The 21,704-nt window shown below is 36.5% G+C and overlaps 2 protein-coding genes across 3 annotated transcripts; both read left to right on the forward strand.

Moving 5' to 3' along the window:
* LOC113543844 (immunoglobulin lambda-1 light chain) lies at positions 1-6,787 on the forward strand. Of its 2 annotated transcripts, none has more exons than XM_053231238.1 (8): positions 1-152; positions 1,550-1,861; positions 3,456-3,761; positions 4,876-4,977; positions 5,998-6,025; positions 6,185-6,228; positions 6,326-6,375; positions 6,467-6,787. In XM_053231238.1, the coding sequence occupies exons 1-8, from the start codon at positions 74-76 to the stop codon at positions 6,539-6,541; spliced, it is 996 nt and encodes a 331-aa protein (XP_053087213.1). In that variant the 5' UTR covers positions 1-73; the 3' UTR covers positions 6,542-6,787. The 2 variants fall into 2 exon arrangements, with proteins under 2 accessions (XP_053087213.1, XP_053087214.1); XM_053231239.1 differs by having other exon boundaries at positions 82-152; positions 1,576-1,861; positions 6,467-6,786.
* Positions 6,788-15,320: 8,533 nt separating this feature from the next.
* s100v2 (S100 calcium binding protein V2) lies at positions 15,321-21,482 on the forward strand. The gene is made up of 3 exons (XM_026942366.3): positions 15,321-15,477; positions 17,853-17,984; positions 20,293-21,482. The coding sequence occupies exons 1-3, from the start codon at positions 15,466-15,468 to the stop codon at positions 20,461-20,463; spliced, it is 315 nt and encodes a 104-aa protein (XP_026798167.1). The 5' UTR covers positions 15,321-15,465; the 3' UTR covers positions 20,464-21,482.
* The last annotated feature ends 222 nt before the right edge of the window (positions 21,483-21,704 follow it).

A 21,704-nucleotide genomic window follows, 5' to 3' on the forward strand; every position in this document is an offset into this window, starting at 1 on the left:
TGTGTGTAAGGGGCAGGACGTCTCCTGTAGCTCTCGCTGCAAAAGCGCCTGACGCTTCCCTTTTCATCTCGAGATGTTTGAGATAAGAGAGACTGAACGCTTCAGCATGGCGGCTCGACTGCTGCTCCTCTGCTGTGTTTGCACTCTGAGAAGTAAGTGTTACGTCTTTTCTGTTCCCTCCATTTCAAACACCGTGACCTGCATCAGGGCTTTAGAAATCCACCACGATTAATATGGTAAGATACAGACATTATTCACCAGCTATAATCAGGACATCACAGGGTTTAAAGCCTGGCAACTATAACATGACATGAAATATAAAATAGACATAATTACATGCCACAAGTTAAATTACATTTTTATTCACTATCATAATAATTAAAAGAACATATTAACTTATGTTGATAAATACGCTATTTAATCATACACATTCTAATGCATTATTACAAAATTGCTATTTTTATTAAGCACAATAAAAAAAAAATGTAAGCACAGTAATGCAGATATAATTAATCAGACATTCAGTAAAAGATTTATATAAAATAAATTCCCTTTATTTTATATTCAATTGTCATTACATTATATTAGTCTATATCATATATATTATATTATATTACATTAGTGTACACATATTACTGTGAAAAATTATAGGCAGCCTAATATCTTTATACAGATTTTGCCTTGATTTTTATTTTATGTTTTTTTTTTTTAATTACTGTGTCAGTAGATTAGGGTCAATTAGGGTCTCAAACATTATTTTTTAAAATTATTTTTAAAATTAATTAATAAATAATTTAATTAAAACCCCCCCAAAAAAGTTGTTTTTTATGCTGATTTTGTTTAAGTGAAAAGCAGTTTTCAGATAAAAGTTTCTTTTTTTTTCTTTCTTTTTTTTTTTTTTACTGAATAAATATATCATTAATTTATAATTGCTCAATAGTTTTCATGCAGGTTGCGATCAGTTAATTTTTAAAATTTGGGCTACAAATTAAATGCCTGCCTTATAGGCAATGTAATTATGCAATGTAAAATCATAACTACTTTTATTTAAATAAACAAATTACTCATTTTGTTCAGGTAATTACTGTGCTAGTAATTTAAAATGTACAAGAAAAAGGTTCATTAATGTAAAATCTTAAGATTATAAACTCAACACTTCTCTTTATTAAAACTCTTTACTAATATTTTTATCTTAATATCTATCTGAAATCAGTGTCACGTTAAAAACTGGCATTTCTTTTAATGATCTCTCTCTCTCTCTCTTTAGTTACAAAAACATAGAACAGTTATTACAGTTTCTTGCAGCATTTCTTTTCTTTAAACTGTAATATATTAAAAATATAATACACAGTTAACATCGATTGTCTTTTTTTTACAGTGTTGTGTTGTTGTGACACATAACATTATATTCTTACGTTCCTAAACCTGATCCTTTCAGATATTAAGAAACAGAATGAGAACCTAAAGAACAACACTACTGCTCATTTTTAAGTACTGATGTTAATGTTTTGTGGTAAAATTCTTTAAAAACCTCTTTCTTTTCTTGTAGCATCTCTCTCGTCTGTGGTGTTTCAGTCCCCTGAGTTCATTAATGCATCCATCGGTGACTCTTTTACATTAAAATGCACTCGTGACCTGCCGACTGCATATTGCTACAGCTCAATATCCTGGTATAAAGTGAACCCTAGAACTGGAAAACTGGGTGAAGTCAGAAAAGGCGAGGACAAGCTGGAAGATGATAAACAAACGTGTACCAGGACAATCGTTAATGCTCAAGTTCAAGACTCAGGCATTTACTACTGCACATCTTTACATGATAAAATGGTTTTTATTGGAACTGGCACCAGAGTCGTCATTTCAGGTGAGTTTAATTTAATGTCAAACTAGAACTTTTATCATTATCATTTCCCAGACTAAAAAAAAATCTCAATCAGTCTAGAACAGATGAATAACTTCAACTTCTTGGATCATATTTACAAGAAAGCAAGTTTACCCAATAGAAAAATATAGAGCATGATGTGTTATCTTTAATAACATTAGTGAAAGTTCACTTGATGAGAGTAAAATTTACGATATCAAAAAAGTCATATACACTATATGGCCAAAACTATGTGGACACCTGACCATCACATTCAGAACATCCCATTCCAGATTTATTCCCCCTGTGTTTGCTGTTACAATAAGCTCCACTCTTCTGGGAAGCTTTCCACTAGATGTTGGAGCGTGGCTGTGGGGATTTGTGTTCATTCAGCTACAAGAGCATTAGTGAGATCAGGCGCTGATGTTGGTGAGGAGGTCTGGGGTTCAGTCGGTGTTCCAGTTCATCCCAAAGGTGTTCAGTGGGGTTGAGGTCAGGGCTCTGTGCAGGACACTCGAGTTCTTCCACTCCAACCTTCACACATCATGTCTTCATGGAGCTCGCTTTGTGCACAGGGGCATTGTCATGCTGGAACAGGTTTGAGCCTCTTAGCTACAGTAAAGAGAAATTGTAATTCTACAGCATACAAAGACATTCTATACGATTGTGTGCTTCAAACTTTGTGTTAAAAAATTGGTGAAGAACCACATATGGGTGTGATGGTCAGGTGTCCACATATTTTTGGCCATATAGTATATCTTTTGTGCAGTATTCATTTTATGTTTTAACCTTTTTTTGCTTTGCAATACACACCATCTGAAAATTTTCTATTGAAATTAATGTTTAATAGCATAAAAAGTACAGCAGAGTTTCTCACAATGCAACTTAAAAAAAATATCAACGGCAATAAAGTTTAGATTGATTTCAGTAAGAACCTTCTAATGACTTTTAAAATGATGGATTGCAAAAAGAAATCAATATCATTATAATTTTGTATTTCTATCCATTTATAGTTACATTCAATGTTATGAGAAACAAGTTAGTTTCTCTTAACCTTTACAGCTATAACCAGTCGTTCCCCCACCAGCCTCTCTTTTTCTCTCTCTTGAAGTTAATGAAATAAAAAAATGCATTGTCATGAAAAGTCAACAGCTCTCCATCCTGAAGACTTTCCTGTGGTGGAAAACCTACTGAATGTTACAAAGCACTGATACTGGAGACTCCTTCTAAAAATGTTAAATAAACATCTCCTTAAAAAAACTTCACATCAATGATTATAGATTTTTTTTAAATCTGTTTATGTGGTGCATCCACTGTACAAGTTCCTGTGAATGAAGTTACTGTAGAAACAAGCGCATTAATATAAATATCATATGAACACGATTTGCTACTATCAGAGCTGCTGTTATAGAAAATTAATTAATCATCACCTTCTGGCCAATCAGAGTGGAGAATTCAGCAGTGCTCTGTTATAAGTATATGCAAACAAATTTCCTGTAAAGATTATCTTTATGAACTTTATAGATAACAGAAGAGTGTATGTTGAATGTGTACTGTGACGCGTGTGATTTGAGTGTGTGTGTGTGGTGTATTGTAGATACTCGTCCGTTAAAGCCTTCTATCGTTCTGTACACACCGATGGAGGTGGACACTCCCTCTGTTCTCCTGCAGTGTGTGGTGATGGATGTCGTTCCCTCTCAGATCAGAGTTTTGTGGTTAATTGATGGAGACGAGCGCACAGGATGGACAGAATCAGGCTGGACAGGACACGACGATTCAGCCTCAGAATTCACTCGAGCTCAAATCACGATTCCTGCAGACGAATGGAAGGAAGCGGCTCACATCATCGAGTGTGTCGTGATGTATGAAAACCAGACCATGTCCCAAACTCTGCAACGCCAAAGTAAGCAAACTTTAATGAGTTTAATTATAAACCTGATTAAAACTGAATGGAGAATAAAATATTATAGCTAGCATGTTAATTGAGTACTCTTTTAAAAATGTGTTTAATTACATTTCTATACTTTAACTGTTATATTAATCTGATGGAAATAATTAGCCATTTGTGTACTTTGTAAAAAAAAAAAAATTAAAAATCCAATACACTGCATGTAAAATGCCCATACTGAAATTGAATATATTGTGAATATGTTGTCAGAATAGTCCAGAATATAACTAAAACTTATGATAATTAAGAAGCAAAATATTTCGGGGCATACTGTTATAGAAAATGAATCAACAAAGCAGAGTTACTGTTACCACCCCAAAGTGGACTTTTTTCCGATATAATAGCACACCCCAGAGTGTTTTATTTCTCTTTTGCCACATAAAATGCAAATAAAAATGTATTTTATTTTTTAAAGAATAACACAACGCACTTTTATCCATTTATAGTTACATTTAATGTTGTGAAACGTCCGCATTAATAAGCTGCGATTTCTGAAAGACATACATGTGCATCTATGCATCTCTCTCTCTCTCTCTCTCTCTCTCTATATATATATATATATATATATATATATATATATATATATAGGGAGAGAGAGAGAGAAGAAGAGAGATTTTACATTATCAAGTCAGTAAAAAAAACATTTTAGATTTCCAAACATTAGTTTTCCAGTGCAAAATTAAATGTTACAGAAAAATATTTGTATGTCAGTAAAGAAAGCAGCAGATTACGTAAGAGACACTTTTCAGACAAAAACATAATGAAGGCTGCAAAGGGTCGTCTCGCCAAATATTGACTTTGTTTTTTTTATTTATTTATTACTGTTTACTGCTTTTTATAATATTTTGGAAACATTTAATTTCATTATTATGTGGAAACATTTAATTTCATTATTTTTGAAGGCATCTTTGTTCTACAGCATTTCTTTGCATGTGCCTAAGTCTTTTGCACAGTACTATATATATGTGTTTGTGTGTGTGCACTAGTACACTCTTTAGAAAATCTATTTTTACAGAAACATTATTATAGAATAAGTACAATGTTATTAAGTCATTGATGTCACAAGCAGGTCATTCAGACTCTACATGCACGTGGCTGCTGTATGGAGGCTGCAGTGTCGCCGTCTTCACCATCGCCGTGGCGCTCGCCGTGGTTATGTGTTTACGTAAAGGTGAATAAAAATCACACATGATTGAATGATTTGACCACTTAGTGGTCCTGCTCTAACACACCTTCAATGTAGCTACTCTAAAACACTCAGTAATGTGGTTGCTTAGTTAGTTTAGCTAACAACAACAACTTAACTTTAAAATAGGTCTGAAATTGTATTGAGGTTAGCTTAGCTAGCAACCACCTAGTTTCCGAACGTCTCTGGACCTTAGCTTAACTAGCAGTGACAGTCTGGACCTGTATGTGCATAGCTAACAACAACTTAGCTTCAAACATGTCTGGACTTGTACACAGCTAACAGCAATTTAACTTCATAATAAGTCTGGACCTGCATATGCTTAGCTTAGCTAATAAGAACTTAATGACTAGTGGGGGTGCTGAAATTCATTCAATTGCAACTAGAGCTGGATTTGTAAATAAATAAATAAATAAATATCATTTCTGATAATATAGATAAATAAACAGTGCACATCACTGTATGCTGCTTAATTCCATCACCCTTCCTGCATTTGCTTAGCTTAGCTAACAACATTTTCAAAATACTTAGCTAACAATGACTTAAATTCAAACATATCTGGACCTGTATGTGCTTAACTTAACTAACAACTAAACTTCAAAATAGGTCTGGACCTGTACATACTTCACTTAGCTAACAACAATGCAGCTTAATAACTGGTCTAGTTAGCTTAGCTAATAACAACTTTAAAACAGGTCTGTAATTGTATGTGCTTAGCTAACAACAACTTAGCTTCAAAATAGATCTTTTGCTTAGCTTAAATAGCAACTAAACTTTGGGTCTCGACTTGTATTTGCTTAGCTTAAATAACAACTTAACTTCAATACGGCTCTGTGCCTGTATGTGCTAAGTTTAGCTTATAACAACCTGTATGTATGGTGTCACAGCTTTCTGTGATTTATTGTCTTATTAATAGTGTACTGGTTTAAAAAAAAATGTAATGTAGGCTAACTTCTGTTGATTTAATCACAGTTATTTAATAGTTATTTTCCTATTTGTTCTCAGAGAAGCGAGCGACTTTTCCAGTTAAAAGGTTTGTCTCTCATTCACTTTATAGCTGAAATATCTACTGAATACAGTAGGATTTGGGAAAAGTATAATAATCTGTTTAAAACATTACAGATGATATATTGTGTAAGGAATAAAACTTAGCAAGTGAGAAGCTAAAGTGTCTTTCTGACTGTGTTTTCAGGCATTGTGCAGACGTCGATACTCAGCGTAAAAAACAGACCCAGGGTAATAATAACTCACACTGATATTTTGAATATTTGTATTAATTCTGTGCTTACATGACTGTGCTGAAAAGTCTACAAAGTCAATGTCCACTCCACAGGAAAACAGGACACACTCAGAACACATCTAGAGAAGCCTTCTACAGCATCGGTACAGTATCAAACCATGTACACGCACCACACTCACGTCACACACTTTTACACTTACGTACTAATGGTTGCTTCTCATGTTTTCCTTGCAGGAAGTTGAATATTCCTGTTTGAACCCTGAGTTCCTCAAACTGCAGACAAATACTCCAACGTTAGAATTACATTAACAAAAGTTTCTTAATAATAGAAAACTTAACAGCAATAAAGAAAAACTAGTACCAATAACCAGACTATAGCAACAAACAGAGCATGTCTGGGTTTTTAAAATCATTTTAAATGTATTTATTGAATTGTAATTAATTTGATGTATTTAAATCTTTGCTTAGTTTTTGTTTCATGTATATAGGTTTTAGACATTCACTTTTTTTTGGCACTGTAATGTGTAAATTATGGTTTTAATTAAGTCACTTGAAATAAAATGAAATGACATAAAAACATCTGCTTTTTCTCTTTGACATGAATTCATTTGTTGGAGAGTTTGTGAGAGGGGGCTGAGGGGTGGCATTTGAATTCCTATAGCAAACACTACTTTGACTTTAAACATTGTATTTTTCTGAGCATGTGCTAATACAGAACACAAAGAGTTAGCACCAGTATTGATTATAGGTGTATGTGGTTATTTTAATTGTTTTAGAAAAAAAATAATAATCCAGATTTCTGTGCACAGCAATTGGTCAGCAATTACAATTATACTTTTTTTTATCAGTTTATAGTTACAGTTAATATTGTGAAAGTTAGTTTCTGTTATCAGTTACATTATAGCAGTTTTTTTTTAGCTTTACTGCTGACTGCTGCAAAACATTTAAAAAATAACAATAAAAAACTGAACAAAGAAACAAACAAACAAAAATAACTAAAAATTGCAGCTTGGCATGCTACCAAGTAATCACAAAGCATAAACTCGTCTGTCCTGAAGACAGATGGTGAGTGTTTCTGATGGTGAAACTGGAGACTCCTTCCAAAAAACGAACATAAAATCAGAGTGTCCACAATACACAAAAAGTCCCTGTGTAAGTGCGTGACATTACAGAAAATGAATTAACACATTAATACTGAGCACTAGCGAGACAAAAAAATAGGAAGAATCCGGTGATAATAATGACCATGGAGTTTTGGTCAGAGCATAGCAGGGCAGCAGTGAGGAAAACCAGGAAGCAGGAAACAGGAAGACACCAGGAAGCTTGTGTGACAAAGAAGGTTTTCTCCAGGTTTAGGAGTTATGACTCTTTACATGACTCATGTGTATCTGTATTGTTGTCATTTCTAACCCACCTTACTGACTTCCTTTTTACAGGCTGCATGCTTTTTCACATGAACATTACATACTTTACGATAAAGAATGGTTTGTTTACACATATTTTTAAAAAAAAAAATGCAAATCAAATAAATAAAAGTACAACAAATCAATAGAAGGTAATAAATGTGAGGGAAAAAATGGAGCAGCAGTGCTGAGGTCTAGATAAAGACTGACACCTACAGGCTGGAAAATGTGCAGGATCATCTCAGTTCAGCTCGTTAAGGTAGATAGAGTGCTAATTAGTGTGCTAGTTTGTGTTTTGGGATGTAGTTATGGTCATTAAGGCCGTAACCAGGATTAAGATTTATACAACAAAAACATTTGGTTCTAGGAAAAACATGTTACATAAGAAAGTGTTCATGTAGACATTTCTAATGTCTACATTTTAAATAAAATGATTAACTATATTTTAACCAGACACACACACACACACCCCAGGGGCCTGGTAGTGACTGTGAAGACCTCGTATATACGTGTATATTAAAAAAAATAATTAAAACCTTCTGAAACTTTTAAGGTCTAGACCTCTGTGTCCTCATAGCTAGTTAAGTCAATGATCACAATACATCTAGTGATGTAGAGAATTTTCCAAACTGTGATGAGACCATACACATTTTTTCTCTCTCCCAGCTACAAGTACGTCTGAACCTGGTGTTCAGTGTTAATGATGGCTTGGTGAAGATTTACTGAAAGATGTCAAAGTAAGTCAAAATGTGGACTGACACCCGGATTGATTCAGTCGTGTTTGATAAATCTGACCTGATTGAGAACAGTGCACCAAGTGAGTGAGTGAGTGAATGAGTGAGTGAGTGAGTGAGTGAATGAGTGAGTGAGTGAGTGAATGAGTGAGTGAGTGAGTGAATGAGTGAGTGAGTGAGTGAGGGCGTTCCTAGTTCCAGCACCATGCCGAATGACTGTGTGTAATGTGCGAAATTTGCCATGAGGCATTGCTTTCAATACAAGTTTCAACAAGCTGCAGAACTGACAGAGGGAAAAAAATATGGATGGGAAAAACAAACACTCTGTCTTGATGAACTGCGCTGAATTAAAGCTGGAACTTGTGTAACTCGGTAAGGAAGAAGAGTACAGAGCTGCTGAGATGACATGGTGGTTATTTTCTAATAAGATGTGGCCAAGAATTAATTTATTAACACACAAGTTACGTTTCTGGAGATCTACTTTGTGGTCACGAAGAACTTCTATTCTAAAACAAGGGAAGTGCAGACAAATTGATTGATTTAGCTCATTGTGGCCACAGGAACATAAGCATGTAGATGATGAATATAACACTTTACTTCAATTTTGGAATGACGCGTAAAGACACACTGGAGTCACTGGTGTTGTGCCACATTTTCTCTTATGTTATTCTTCACATATTCTGTACATGAGTCCTTTACACATTACTCAACTTTGTTAAGCTGAAACATAGTGATAGCTAATACCATGTAGTGAAAACTCACATTAATTATGATATATATAATGTTGTATATAGACAGATTCATGTTATTTATTTTGATATTTTTGGGATATTTTTGCTGAGCCACTGATTTGCGTTTCAAATCATCTTTCAGAGTCTCATCTTTTTGCATCTTCCTTTGTTGATGTAATGGCTTCAATCATTTTAAAAACTGAACATCGTTTGATCGTCCCTTGACTCGTCCACATTTCATTTACTTCCTTCTTCAAATCTGATTTGGACATTGACGGGGTCAAAAATGAGGCAAGGCATGAGCATACACAAAGGGTGGCCAGGAAACACAGCTCAGCCCTCACACAAACACAGGCAAACTGCAAGGTTTCACAAAGTGACTAAGGGTCCATGTGCTTATATAGTGTGGGGAAAGGAAATGAGCAGGATAACCAAGGAAGTGATTCAAATCTAAGGGGAGGGTGCCCTCTGGTGGCTTGGAGGAAGGATGTCCGTGATGGATGTTTTGAATGGTATGAACTTACCCAGATGGTATTGTTTGGGCTCAACCATTCACAGAAACTGATCACAGAAATGTTCTTTAAAATGGACTGGGTATGAGGATGAAAATATGCATAATGTATATCATCAGTATATTGATGCCATCATGGTCACACCAATACATTGTCACGCCTCATGGTAGAGATAAAAATGTGTTAATGGGTGGAATTTCCCTTAAAATGGCAGAGACAACCAAACACATCAAACATCTTAACAACAGCCTGAATCAGAAGCCAGAATCACTGACTCATATCCTGCACAAGACATTTTCACACAATGAGCATTTCTGTGTTTGTGTGTGAGCATGCCTAGGAATGGCATAGAGACAGAGAGCAAGAGACAGAGACAGAGACAGAGTTTTAGCAACAATAACGTATTATAATGAATGAGTGAGTCATCATTGTGGTAGTAAGTGAATTTTCCCCATGTTTTAATATGCTGAGACCTGACTCCTGTGCATGCTGTAAAATATGCACATAAGCTAATTACAATACTTATTATCCAGTATGTACAATATGTACTGCACTCTAGATACTGTAAAACCAGGAGATATTCTGACCTTTAATACTGCCATTATTCAGTTATTTAACTTGTGTTGAGAAAACCTAGTGGATGTCACTGCAGCTGAATTCTGGCAACCAGCCAAAAATGACCAAAACAAATTGGGCTTTGAGCAAAAGTGGGTTTGTCTGTCTGTACTTCACCACCTCTACTTTGAGAAAACAAATATGTGTGGAGTTCCTGTGCATGTTCTCCCTGTTTCCAGGGTGTTTCCTCTGGGTTCTCCAGTTTCCTCACACCTCCCAACGGCATGCCATTCGGTGGATTGGCGACTCTAAATTGCCTCTGGGTGTGAACGTGTGTGTGCGTGCATGGTGCCCTGCAATCGACTGGTGTCCTATCCAGGGTGTATTTCCAATGCAGACTCAGTGCTCCCATGATAGATGGATCCACCCGAATCCTGACTAGAATGAAGCGCTTACTGTGAAATTTTGGGGCACCTGAGTGCGCAACAGAACAGCATTCAATTCTAGCCAATTGTGGACTTGTGTGAGCTCATGTATGCAGAAGAGGGCAGATAGAGGTCTGCTCTGAGTTTCTTACGCTGCCCTGTGACGCAGTATGAGCAGCAGCTCGATAAGATGTGGTTAGCTGGCTTCACGTGTCTTGGATGAACCACGTGTTTGCCTTCACCTTCCCCATGTGGTAGCTGTTGTAAAGCTGGCTGGTGAATGGGATTTGGCAAATTGGGAGAAAATTGGGAAAAACGAAATGAGAAAATGCCAGTTTTGCTCAAAAAAACAATGTAGGGTCCCAAAACAAATTAGAATGTTTTTTTTTTAAATTAACTTTCTAAACTTGCCTAGGCTTATTGCAAATATCATATTAAGTAAACAAGGAGCCAGTTAAAAAAAGAAAGCAGTAAAAACAGTTATTCTGCTTAAAGGTGTTTTAATAGATAGTTTGTTAGCTAAACGTTAGCTTTCCTTATGCAGTGGATGTTGTTTTGATATTGTTTGGATATGTGCTATTGCAGAACAGACAAATGCCAAATTATACACTTTTATTTAAAACGTAGAGACAAAAGAGGACAAAGTCATAATGTTTGAATGCTAATCCAAGCAAATATAGCCAACAGAGCAGAATCAATCGGTGATTGTGATTGAAGAGATGACGATGACGCACATTTTAAACTACGCGAGTGACTTTTACCTCAGGTGATGAGACAGAGACTGATGTGGATGAAGCTGATAATCAAAGTGAGAATTTGTTGCTCATTAATTTTTGATAAAATGAGTGGTCCTTTTTTTAAATCATTTTTATAATTTCATTTATTACATGTTAAGGTAGATGCAAGTTAAACAGTTGCTGCTTTTAGATAATGACCATAGTGGTGTCTCTGAGTAGAATCAAAATTTTACAATACATTTTTTGGTATATTTTTACTTTAACCAGAATGTAAAATACTAGAGCTTTACATGTGATTTAGATACATGCAAAAGGGACATTATACTTCACAGAAGAGTTCACCAGGCCACCACAACGTCTCAGTCAGTATAATATTCCACCATGCCAGATTCCTTGTAAATGAAATCTCCTTGGACTTACACTGCTTCAGATTCAAAATATTCGGAGAAAATATTTAGTAGATTTTGATGAGAGCGATTTGCTCCCAGATACGCCATCACAGCTTTCTGGATTTGGAAAATTGTTACGCTTAAATGCAGTAAATCCCTTTGTACTAGATCTACTCAACATTTCTGTTTACACTTCATACCTGATCATGAGCAAGGCGACTGCCTGGGGGTGTAACTGAAACGTATTTCTCTGCACCCCACTATGTGTGTGTGCCACAAACCTGTCATAGCATGAATGCAGTCTGTGTGAAAATAACTGCACAGAAGTTGTAGAACGAGGTAGCTTTTGTATGTAATTTACACGCCATTGCACAAGATAGTGTGTTTAAACGTGCGAGGGTGAGTGTGTCAGACTTTTGGGCTCGGCAGAAGTTTCAGTCAAATTGCGTAGGATTTTAGGATTACTCCCTGTATGTGTGTGTGTGTGTGTGTGTGTGAGAGAGAGAGAGAGAGAGACACCCTGAACAACTGGAGAGTCATAAAAAAGACACAAACTAGCCAAAGTGCATCATGTACATACACACACACACACCCTTCAGTCATAATCACTTTACTACATTTATATGAAGAATTTCTGACAATTCCAAAATTTTAAGTTCACTTACACAAAACCTCAATGATGAAAGCACACACACCTTGTTGTTACAAGATTATTTCTTCATATTCTGATCCCATATGCTGGTTGTTTAAACTAATGCCACTAATGCCACCTGGCTCATTCTATTGTTTCTTCATTTGCAATGTTACTTGCATAATTATGTTGAACTCTCCCCAATTTTACACTTCCATTCTAATTAAACATGACGAGAACTTTGTTTTTCATATTTATAACAAGAGGTGGAGTAAGAAATAAAACACCTTGGGGTGTGCTGTTATAGGAAAATAATCAATGATAGGGTGGTGTGACATGGCCTGTTAAACCTTAAAGTGGACATTCCATAACATTAAATGCAACTAGAAATGGTTAAAAAGTACAATATGTTGTTCTGAAAGACCAGAAAACATTTATTCATATTAAACATGAGCAGTAAAGTTTTTAAACTTGCAGTTAATAAATTCTAGTATTTGTGACAGATGTTAAAAGTATTGTCTGTGATTTTGGTGGACCTTCGTTAAAGCTAGCTGTTTTATGACTCAAAACACTTTACGACTCCTCCAGAGCCACACCATGGATGTGTAATAAGAACTGGAGAGTTGTAAGCATTAGCCTTTATTTATTAAATGGGATTTGCTTACTGGATCACTGACCATGACGAAGTGAGCAATGACATCTTACATTCGTAGAGGTATTGTAATTCAAGTTGCTTATTCGCAAATACCGTATGACTTGCCACACTAGAAATGATAAAACATGATGTGCTAACAATGCTAATTAGGTGATGGCGCCATTTTCAATTTGTTTACTCCAGTAGTCATGCAGGAACTATGATCTAAAATCCACAAGATGGAAAAAACAAACCCTAACTGTTTTTTTAAGCTTTATGTGCGACCTGAAAAACAAATAGTCACTAGAAAAAGACACCAAAATCTCGTTTAACTGCCATGACTAGCAATGTTCCACCGACTAGCCAAAACCAACTAGGGTGGAAAAATGGAAGAAAGAAAAAAAGCAGATGAGGAAAAAATGGACACATGATACGGGCAAGAAATTAATGCTGATTTATTGGTATTTAACCATTTTTTTCTGCTTTCTTGTGTCCACTTGTTCATGTAATTGAAACAAAATAAAGTTAGTGGCTAACTAGCTAGCTAGCTAGCTGGTATCTAGAGTAAGAAGTGCTACACTATATATACATATTAACCTTCTAGCTTGTTAAAGATAATGAAGTATTAATTTGGTTCATTTTTACATATTAAATAAAATGATTGGTATGGCCTTACTCGACAGTTTACTCAGGGGTCACACCAATCATTTTCTTTAATTTTTACATAGAAATAATATGATTGGTGTGACCCCTGAGTAAATTGTCGCTTAGAGCCACCAAACGTTCAGAAACTGCCCTGTTTTCATGAGCCCATGTTGGAAAGTGCACAAGCTAACGTAATTTAACCCGAGCTAGTTACCTACATCAATTCATTAATGACAAGAATGAGAGTCAGTCAATGCTGAAACTGACAGGGGAAGATTGTGTGTAGCCTTGTCCTCTTCATTTCCGAGGTGTTTTTGATGACTGCTGCTTTATTTTCACTTGACATGCTATTAGCAGAGGTTTATGACAGATTTGCACTGTATTATGTTTGGGTTTGTCACCATATCCAAAGCCCCTGTGTGTAAAAGTTAATTTATTTAACTAGAGTTCCTACCGGTCAACAAAATGCATCCTTGGTTGATGTGTGTAGCGCAGCAGGCGGTGTAGCATGCGCTAGTAGTGTGTCACTGTGCCATTAGACATTTGAAGCAAGTGGAAAGTGTTACGTTTAAACATACACACTGCATGAAGGTACAACCTGCTCTTTGAAAGTCAGTAGGATATTTTTTCTTTCTCTTTTTTTCTTCTCTTGGAAGACTAACTATTAGTTACACTTACTAATCCTACGTTAAGCAGTGGTGACTCAGCAGATGTAGACTAGCATCTAGCTGGCTCTAGACTATGGTCAGAAGGTTGTGGTTTTGAATGTTGTGTCTTTGAGCAAAACCCTTAGATCTATTCAGCTCAGTTGTAATTCACTTTGGATAAAATCACATGCCAAATAAATAACTAAATGCACTTGTCCGGGCAATTACGAATCAAAAACTAACATAGCAAACAATCTGCTCGGCTCTGATTTGTTATTTCTTACTTATATTTTCTAATTCTTGAGGATTTAACGTGAGTCAATTTCTTGAACTTTAACTAAAAATGTTCAGCCTTTTCTCTGACAGCGTACAGTGGTGGTTGTTTTTTCATATTGCTAAAGGATCTCCTCGGATTATCAAGAATGCGATGGAGTGGGTGTGAGAACGTTGTCATCAGTTTGGACACCATTCTCCTTTCCACCACGCCTAATTTGTGTAAATTCAACACTGACAATCCTCTTGATGAGTTTGCTCAGAACTGTTTGTAGTTTATTTCATTCATGTGGTCAGCCTGCGTCTTTCCTGTTTCAGTTAAAACAGATATACAGATACAGTGTGGCCTACGGAAATGGAGTCTCATTTATCATCATTAATAACACTTTTATCTAATTAACTTGTGCAATCTAATAAACAATGTTTGCATCAACTCAAATTGGCAGTCATTTTCTGCATCTTGATGTGAAAGCACACAAAAGATTCACAGCTCCAGTCAGTCTGTACTTGTCATGCAAGCTTCTGTTGCTGCAGGAAGAAAAAAAAAAAAAAGAGAGAGATGTGTTCCAACTTTGTGCTGAGAGTTTCCAGATGTGAGGAACTCTGTATGCGTGTGTGCATGTGTGTGTGTGTGTGTGTGTGTGTGTGTATCCTCTGCTCTGCTCTGGAACACTATAGTGAAGGGAAAATAGTAGGCTATGCTCTCATCTCCGCCCTGTCCACTTCAGAGTCCCAAAGCATCGAATTACAGGAGTGTGTTTTTTTCCCTCCTCCATAGCATACTGACACTGTAGGTGGTGGGTTGTACTTTTTTTTCACTTTGAGTGGGAGGATTCAGGATCTCAGCCAAGATGTGACAGCAACGGAGGAAGGTCGAGCACCAAATTGCTGAAGAGAAGGAGAAAGGAGCGGCTGAAATGGCGGAACAGGTAATGGCTTTTACTTTTTTTCCGTACATTTAGAGGAAAACCATGAGAGTCTACCTAGAGATAAACAAGTCTTCAACTTGCTTTGCTAAAATGAAAGTTGTTTAAGAGATCAGAGAAACAAGACACAGTTGTCATGTCAGATTTTTTTTTCGGACATTAATGCCAGCTCAAGCTTTCTAGAACTATTATACACTTTATTTATGAGGATCTTCTTCGGAAAACTACGAAGTACCCCATAGATCCTGAAAGAAAATCATTTTCCGTCAACATAGCTACGTGTCAACTACTGTAGGCATGTCAGGAATTCTCTCTGGACCAGATAAAACCTCAGTGTTCAGTGTTACTTTGCACACACACAGTGTTGTCTGGATTCTCATCTGCGTAACTGCTTTGTGAGCGCGTGTTGTGAAATGTTTTTAAAGTTCCTACAATTTTTGTTTCCAACATTCCAACATTCCAGTTCAGTTCAGTCGAGTCTTGATCTCTTTTTTAAAGCAGCTTTAGTCTAATAAAGTGCTGATCAGATGGAGTGAGATGAGGTGAAGTTTTATAAGGAGTGTCAGTGAAACAGTCTCAGAGCCTTTTAGTGGATCTGACCCTCTGCATTTCCTGAATTCATACCAATCATGTTAATTGAGGCCATATGCTCCACTGGGCGTCTCTCCATTGTGTGTGTGTGTGTGTGTGTGTGTGTGTTTGTGGAAACGGAAAGCATGAGGAATCAATCAGTTCATCTGCATTCCTTTATAGAACACAGAGAATATGGGGTGTTTCAGTCAGTTTTCATAAAGAACAAACAGGACCAATGTGATTTCGCGTCAAATCTGAGTAAGAAATAAGTGCACACACCGTCCACTTTATTAGGAACACCTGTACACCTGATTATTCATTCAATTATCCAACGTGCATAAAATCATGCAGATCAAACACGGGTCTTCAGTTAATGTTTACATCAAACTTGAGAATGAGGAAAAAAAAAAAAAAAAAGGATGTGATGTCTGTGACTTTGACTGTGAATATTTCAGAAACTGCTGTTCTTCTGGGATTTTCACACACAACAATCTCTAGAGTTTGCACAATGGTGCAAAAAACAGCCAGTTCTGCAGGAATAAATGCCTCGTTGATAAGAGAGGTCAGAGGAGAATCGCCAGACTGGTTCAAGCTGACAGGAAGGCTACAGTAACTCAAATAATCACTCTTTACAACCGTGGTGAGCAGAAAAGCATCTCAGAACAGGACGAAACATCAAATCTTGAAGCAGACAGGCTACAACAGCAGAAGACCACATCGGGTTCCACTCCTGCGAGCCAAGAACAGGAATCTGAGGCTATAGTGGGCACAGACTCACTCAAACTGGACAAGACTGGAAAAAGACCAGGCGACGTTTTTTAATCTTCAGCTGTTAACCTCAAGCTTTAACTTTAATCAAGTCATACAAAATTAGTTACAACTATGAGACCATGTTCTAGATTTCCTACGAATATCGCTATAACTTTAACTATCTCAACCTTTCATACCAAAAAAATTTAATTTTAACTTTAAAGCCCTCGTTTGTAATTTGTTGAGATGAATTGTAGGATTGTTGTATATTCCAGCAAAATGCTGCGTGGCAAGCATTAGATTATGGATCAATATGGCTTCTTTGTTTTTGCAGCAAACTATAAATGATTAAACATCCAGTTTAGTCTGTTTTCCCTTTGATTTTTTTTTGTGCTAACACACTAGGTTTAGCATGAGCTGAAAATAAGCATCTCACAGCAACTTCTGTGCCCTGTGTGTGGATACAATGATGGTGCAAATGGCAGAGCTGCAGCTTTTCTAAACCACACGCTGAATGGAAAACCCAGTAGCTGTGTTCACGTCAGTAATTAGAACCCAGGGCTTTGACATTAGACACAACAATGCGACCATTTACCTAAAGAGCTGGTTTTGTGCTTACAATGAGCTTTAGTGGGTCTTAAACTGACTCGACCCCTTGGTGTGTGGGAGGCTCAGAGACCAGGCTCGACTAGTTTAAACACTGCCGTCGTTTCCCTCCATGGCCTAGAGAGATCAGGATGAGATGTTTTCAGGCTCGGGTGTGTCCGTGGGTAAATAGTGTATAGGGGGCAGGGCTGTCGCGGCTCGACTTGCAGGTATTACAGGTATGGCTGCGTAGATGATGCGCCAGACTTTGAATGTCAACTGTTTTAAGATTGTATTTAATCTATGAGGATAAGTCAGAGTATTATGTGTGTGGCTTTGTGTTTCCTCGGTTGAAAAGTTTCCTCCTCTTCTATTAAACAACTACTGTTTGTTTGTTTGTTTGTTTTTTGAGATTGTGGCTTTCTTCATGACAGCTTCGAAGCTAAATTCTCTCTCTCTCTCTCATTCAGTTTTCAGACCTTGAGAAGGCCATCAACACTCTGGTCACAAACTTCCACTCTGCTTCGGCTGATAAAGGCTCCACGCTCAAGGCAGATGAATTCAAGAGCCTCCTTTCCTCGCAGCTGCCCAACCTCGTCAAGGTAAAGAACACGCCCAGATTCTTGCCACACACTCGCAGGGTGTGGCCGCAGATCCCTGGTAGGAAACTCTAAACCACCCCAGCCTGGCTGTCATTTTGTTATGAGGATATTTTTTTCGGTTCGGGTGAGTTAAAGCTTTGTCAGAGAGTGGCACTGGAGACGGCTCGAACCGAGAGAGGAATTCGTTCAGGGTGCTTTAGGAGGAGAAAGTGCTTTAGTCAGAGCCTGTCATTTCGGTTCGTGTTGTGGCAGGCCGCCTCGGGCCTAACGTGGAATTTCTGGAAAGGGAAAAAAGGAAAAAAACAAAGCAAGTTGAATGATAATTGATGACAGCTTGAAATAAAAGTACAGTTTTGCAACAGGTTTATAAAACAACAGAAGAAGACAACAATTTCATACACCAGTGTTAATAATGACTACTGAGTGTTAATAGTCAGAGGCAGGAAACAGGAAACCTTACAGAAAAACAGGCTTAATATCAGGAGACGCACTGCAGAGACAAAGTCAAGAAGCAAGCACGAGATTTTTGTCAACCTTAAAAAGCACATTCATTGACATTTAGCTTTACTAAAGATGTTTTCCACAATGTTCATTAGTTTGCTTTGACACACTCTTACTTTAATGTATTACATGTGAAACACTTTTACTGTTTACTATTATTTTAACTTTCTTTTACGTTAACTAGTTTTTAATGATTATTAATCATTATTAACTCTTAATTGGCACATTATTGATCATTATTAACTCTTAATTGGCACACCTAATTCAGAGAATCGAGCCTTTAGGAAAATCTAAAGGCTTGATTATGTGAGAATCAGTATATAATCATGTCTATATAATAATGTATATAATCAGGGCTGCTATTAAACTCTAGATCTACAATGCAAAATGCAAAAACAACTGAAGTAACGGCTACACTATTGTTTCAGATATTTAGTCAAACCATTTTTGTATGTTAATAAAAATCTTACTGTCTGTCTGTCATCTCTTGGAGGAAAAAATTTCATGTTTATTTTAACAAAGTTAGTGGGATGTAGTGTAATTTCATTCTATGTGGCTATACAAGTTCACTTAGGCTTCTAAAGTTTGTAGAATTTACGGAAATAAAAATTGATTGTAAAAAAAAAAAATTAACCCAGAGCAACTGAGGAAAAGAAGCAGAATGAAGAACAAACAAAACAGTAAAGAAGGAAAGAATGAAATAAAGGAACAAAAAGAAAAAACAAAAGTAAAGAAAGCAAGAAGGAAAGAAAGAAAGAAAGGAAACAACAAAAACACAGAAAGAAAGAAAGAAAGAAACAAACAAAAGTAAAGAAAGCAAGAAGGAAAGAAAGAAAGGAAACAACAAAAACACAGAAAGAAAGAAAGAAAGAAACAAACAAACAAAGGTAAAGAAAGAAAGAAAGAAAGAAAGAAAGAAAGAACTAAACAAAGCAAGACAGCAAGAAAGCAAAGAAACTAAAAAAACAGGCACTTTTTTGAGGATTTCTTTACTGAAAGTTCTGTTACATGAAGACGTTTTTTTAAAACGCAGACACTACAGTGTGAGAAATCTTCTAATTCATGTCTTTATATTAAATTTCGTATCAGATTTCTGTTCGGAATGATTCTATCTGATTACATTGTGTCCTGTGAGTGTAAAGTCTCTGAACAGCCGACACATGCAAATCTGAAATGTAAAGTGGTGCAACATTTCTGTTGTGTGGAATGAACCCACTGAATTTAAAGCATGTGGTGGACAGAATGTGTGTGGTGTGTGTGTGTGTGTGTGTGTGTGTGTGTGTGTGTAGTACAGGTTATACAAACTGACTGCTGTTAGTATTTACATACATAAATCTGATCCGCAACTTGCCAACAATGAGTTTTTTTTTATTTATTAAAGAAAGTCACGCCATAACTTTCCTCTGTTTATAGTTACATGTAATGTCGTGGAACAGCCGCATAAACAGTTAGTTCCTCTCTATTTTTTCTCTCTCTTGCATAGGACAATAATGCAAATTACCAAGAAACCGGAAAACACCACATTCCTAAGACTTTTCCGTGTCAGAAATCTTAAAGTTACAGCTTTATCTCTGACTGTTACACAGCGCTGACACTGGAGACTCCTTCCATAAATGTTCATTAAACATCTCCTTACAGGAAACAGAATCCCATATCAATAATCTGAGTTTTTTTTTTTTTTGATGTGCAGAATCCACCATACACGTCCCCGTGCAAGCTGTTACTATAGAAACGAAAACGTGTTGTGTCTAACAGGGTGTAACCTTGTAGTAAAACCGTGTCATGACTTTATGTCTTCCTGTTTCAGACTGGAGGGTCGGACGCAGGGTTCGGGGAGGTGCTGAAGCAGATGGGGGTGAAGGATGGAGAGGGAATAACCTTCAAACACTTCTGGACCCTGATCCAAAGCTTGGCTACGTCCCAATTCGGCCTGCTCAGCCACGAGAAAGTGTCCAAATGCACCTGCCTTCTACTGTGAGCGCCGCTCTTCAGTTAGCTCAAGATGGAGGGATGATTTTCACATTTTCTAGCCATCAAAACATACTCTTTCTCTCTCTCTCTCTCTCTCTCTCTTAATTGCTCTTCATTTAAGCAGTCGCTTTTTCTCTCTCAACACTAATCATGCGTTATTCCAGTGAAAAAGTCTGCCTGATGATTTTTGTTGATCCTGTGCAACATAATTTCAAATCATTTCATCCAACTGTTACCAAAAGTAGATTCCGTCTAAAGGGACCACAAATGTAAAACTGTACAATCATTTTAAATCATCATAAACTGGAGTTTTGTAAAAAATAAATAAATAAAAAAAACTGTCTATTGTTTTCTAAAATATTTGTAACTGAAATCGGTACATTAATACTGAATGCTTTTCTACATGTAACACTAGTAATGTATCGTGTCGTGTTAAGTGTGTTTGTGTAATGGCACTGTTAAGTCTTCTCACCTTCCTGTTTTTACAATACACTACCAGTCAAAAGTTTGTGCACCCCTGCTCATAGAAGGGTTTTGACTTTTTTTTTTTTTTTTTTTTTTTAGAATAATAATGAATACATTAACACTATGAAATAACACATATGGAATTATGAAGCAAACAAGAAAAGTGTTATAAATCCAAAATATTTTATATTTTAAAGGCATCATGAGGGAGCTTCAGCCAAGAGACTTTTCTTCAAGTTCCCAAATAACCAGGAAACAAGAACGTGTTGTTTGGGGAAACAATTTTCTCTTTTACATGAAAACATTTTGCTTCAGAAATAAATTGATCCTAGGGCATTGACTTCACAACACATTCTACCCATCTTTATCAAAATGTCTTTAAAGCCATACAAGATATTTACTCATTCCAGTCCATACTTTTGACCACTAGTGTATATCAGTGCCCTAAAAATCTCAGACGTGTTGTCCTGACGTTCTCGTATTTATATTTTGAAATTCTCCTCTCATATTCTCAAATTGCATCCTGAAACATCTGTTATAATTAAAGTGAAACCATCATTATCTTCTTGTTTCTGTCTTCAATATTGTGATGATAACATGTTCCTCATTTTAGTTTAAATTCTACTGGAATATTCCCACATAAATCAGCGCAAAAATCTAAAACAAGAAAGAAAATAAAGTTGTTCACATCAACGCAGCATCCGACAGAGGCACCAATCTGAAGCTTGCTGGTCGAGGAAAATAACTTCTCGCTACACTACACACACACAAAGGTTAAACACG

The sequence above is a fragment of the Pangasianodon hypophthalmus genome, chromosome 29 (assembly GCF_027358585.1).
Source record: "Pangasianodon hypophthalmus isolate fPanHyp1 chromosome 29, fPanHyp1.pri, whole genome shotgun sequence".
NCBI classification, from domain to species: domain Eukaryota; kingdom Metazoa; phylum Chordata; class Actinopteri; order Siluriformes; family Pangasiidae; genus Pangasianodon; species Pangasianodon hypophthalmus.

Coding starts and splice junctions, on each gene's coding strand:
- LOC113543844 (XM_053231238.1), top strand. CDS start 74: ATGTTTGAGATAAGAGAGACTGAACGCTTCAGCATGGCGGCTCGACTG. Junction 4,978..5,997: donor GGTTATGTGTTTACGTAAAG/GTGAATAAAAAT, acceptor ATTTGTTCTCAG/AGAAGCGAGCGACTTTTCCA. Junction 6,026..6,184: donor GCGACTTTTCCAGTTAAAAG/GTTTGTCTCTCA, acceptor CTGTGTTTTCAG/GCATTGTGCAGACGTCGATA.
- s100v2 (XM_026942366.3), top strand. Junction 17,985..20,292: donor AGCTGCCCAACCTCGTCAAG/GTAAAGAACACG, acceptor TTCCTGTTTCAG/ACTGGAGGGTCGGACGCAGG.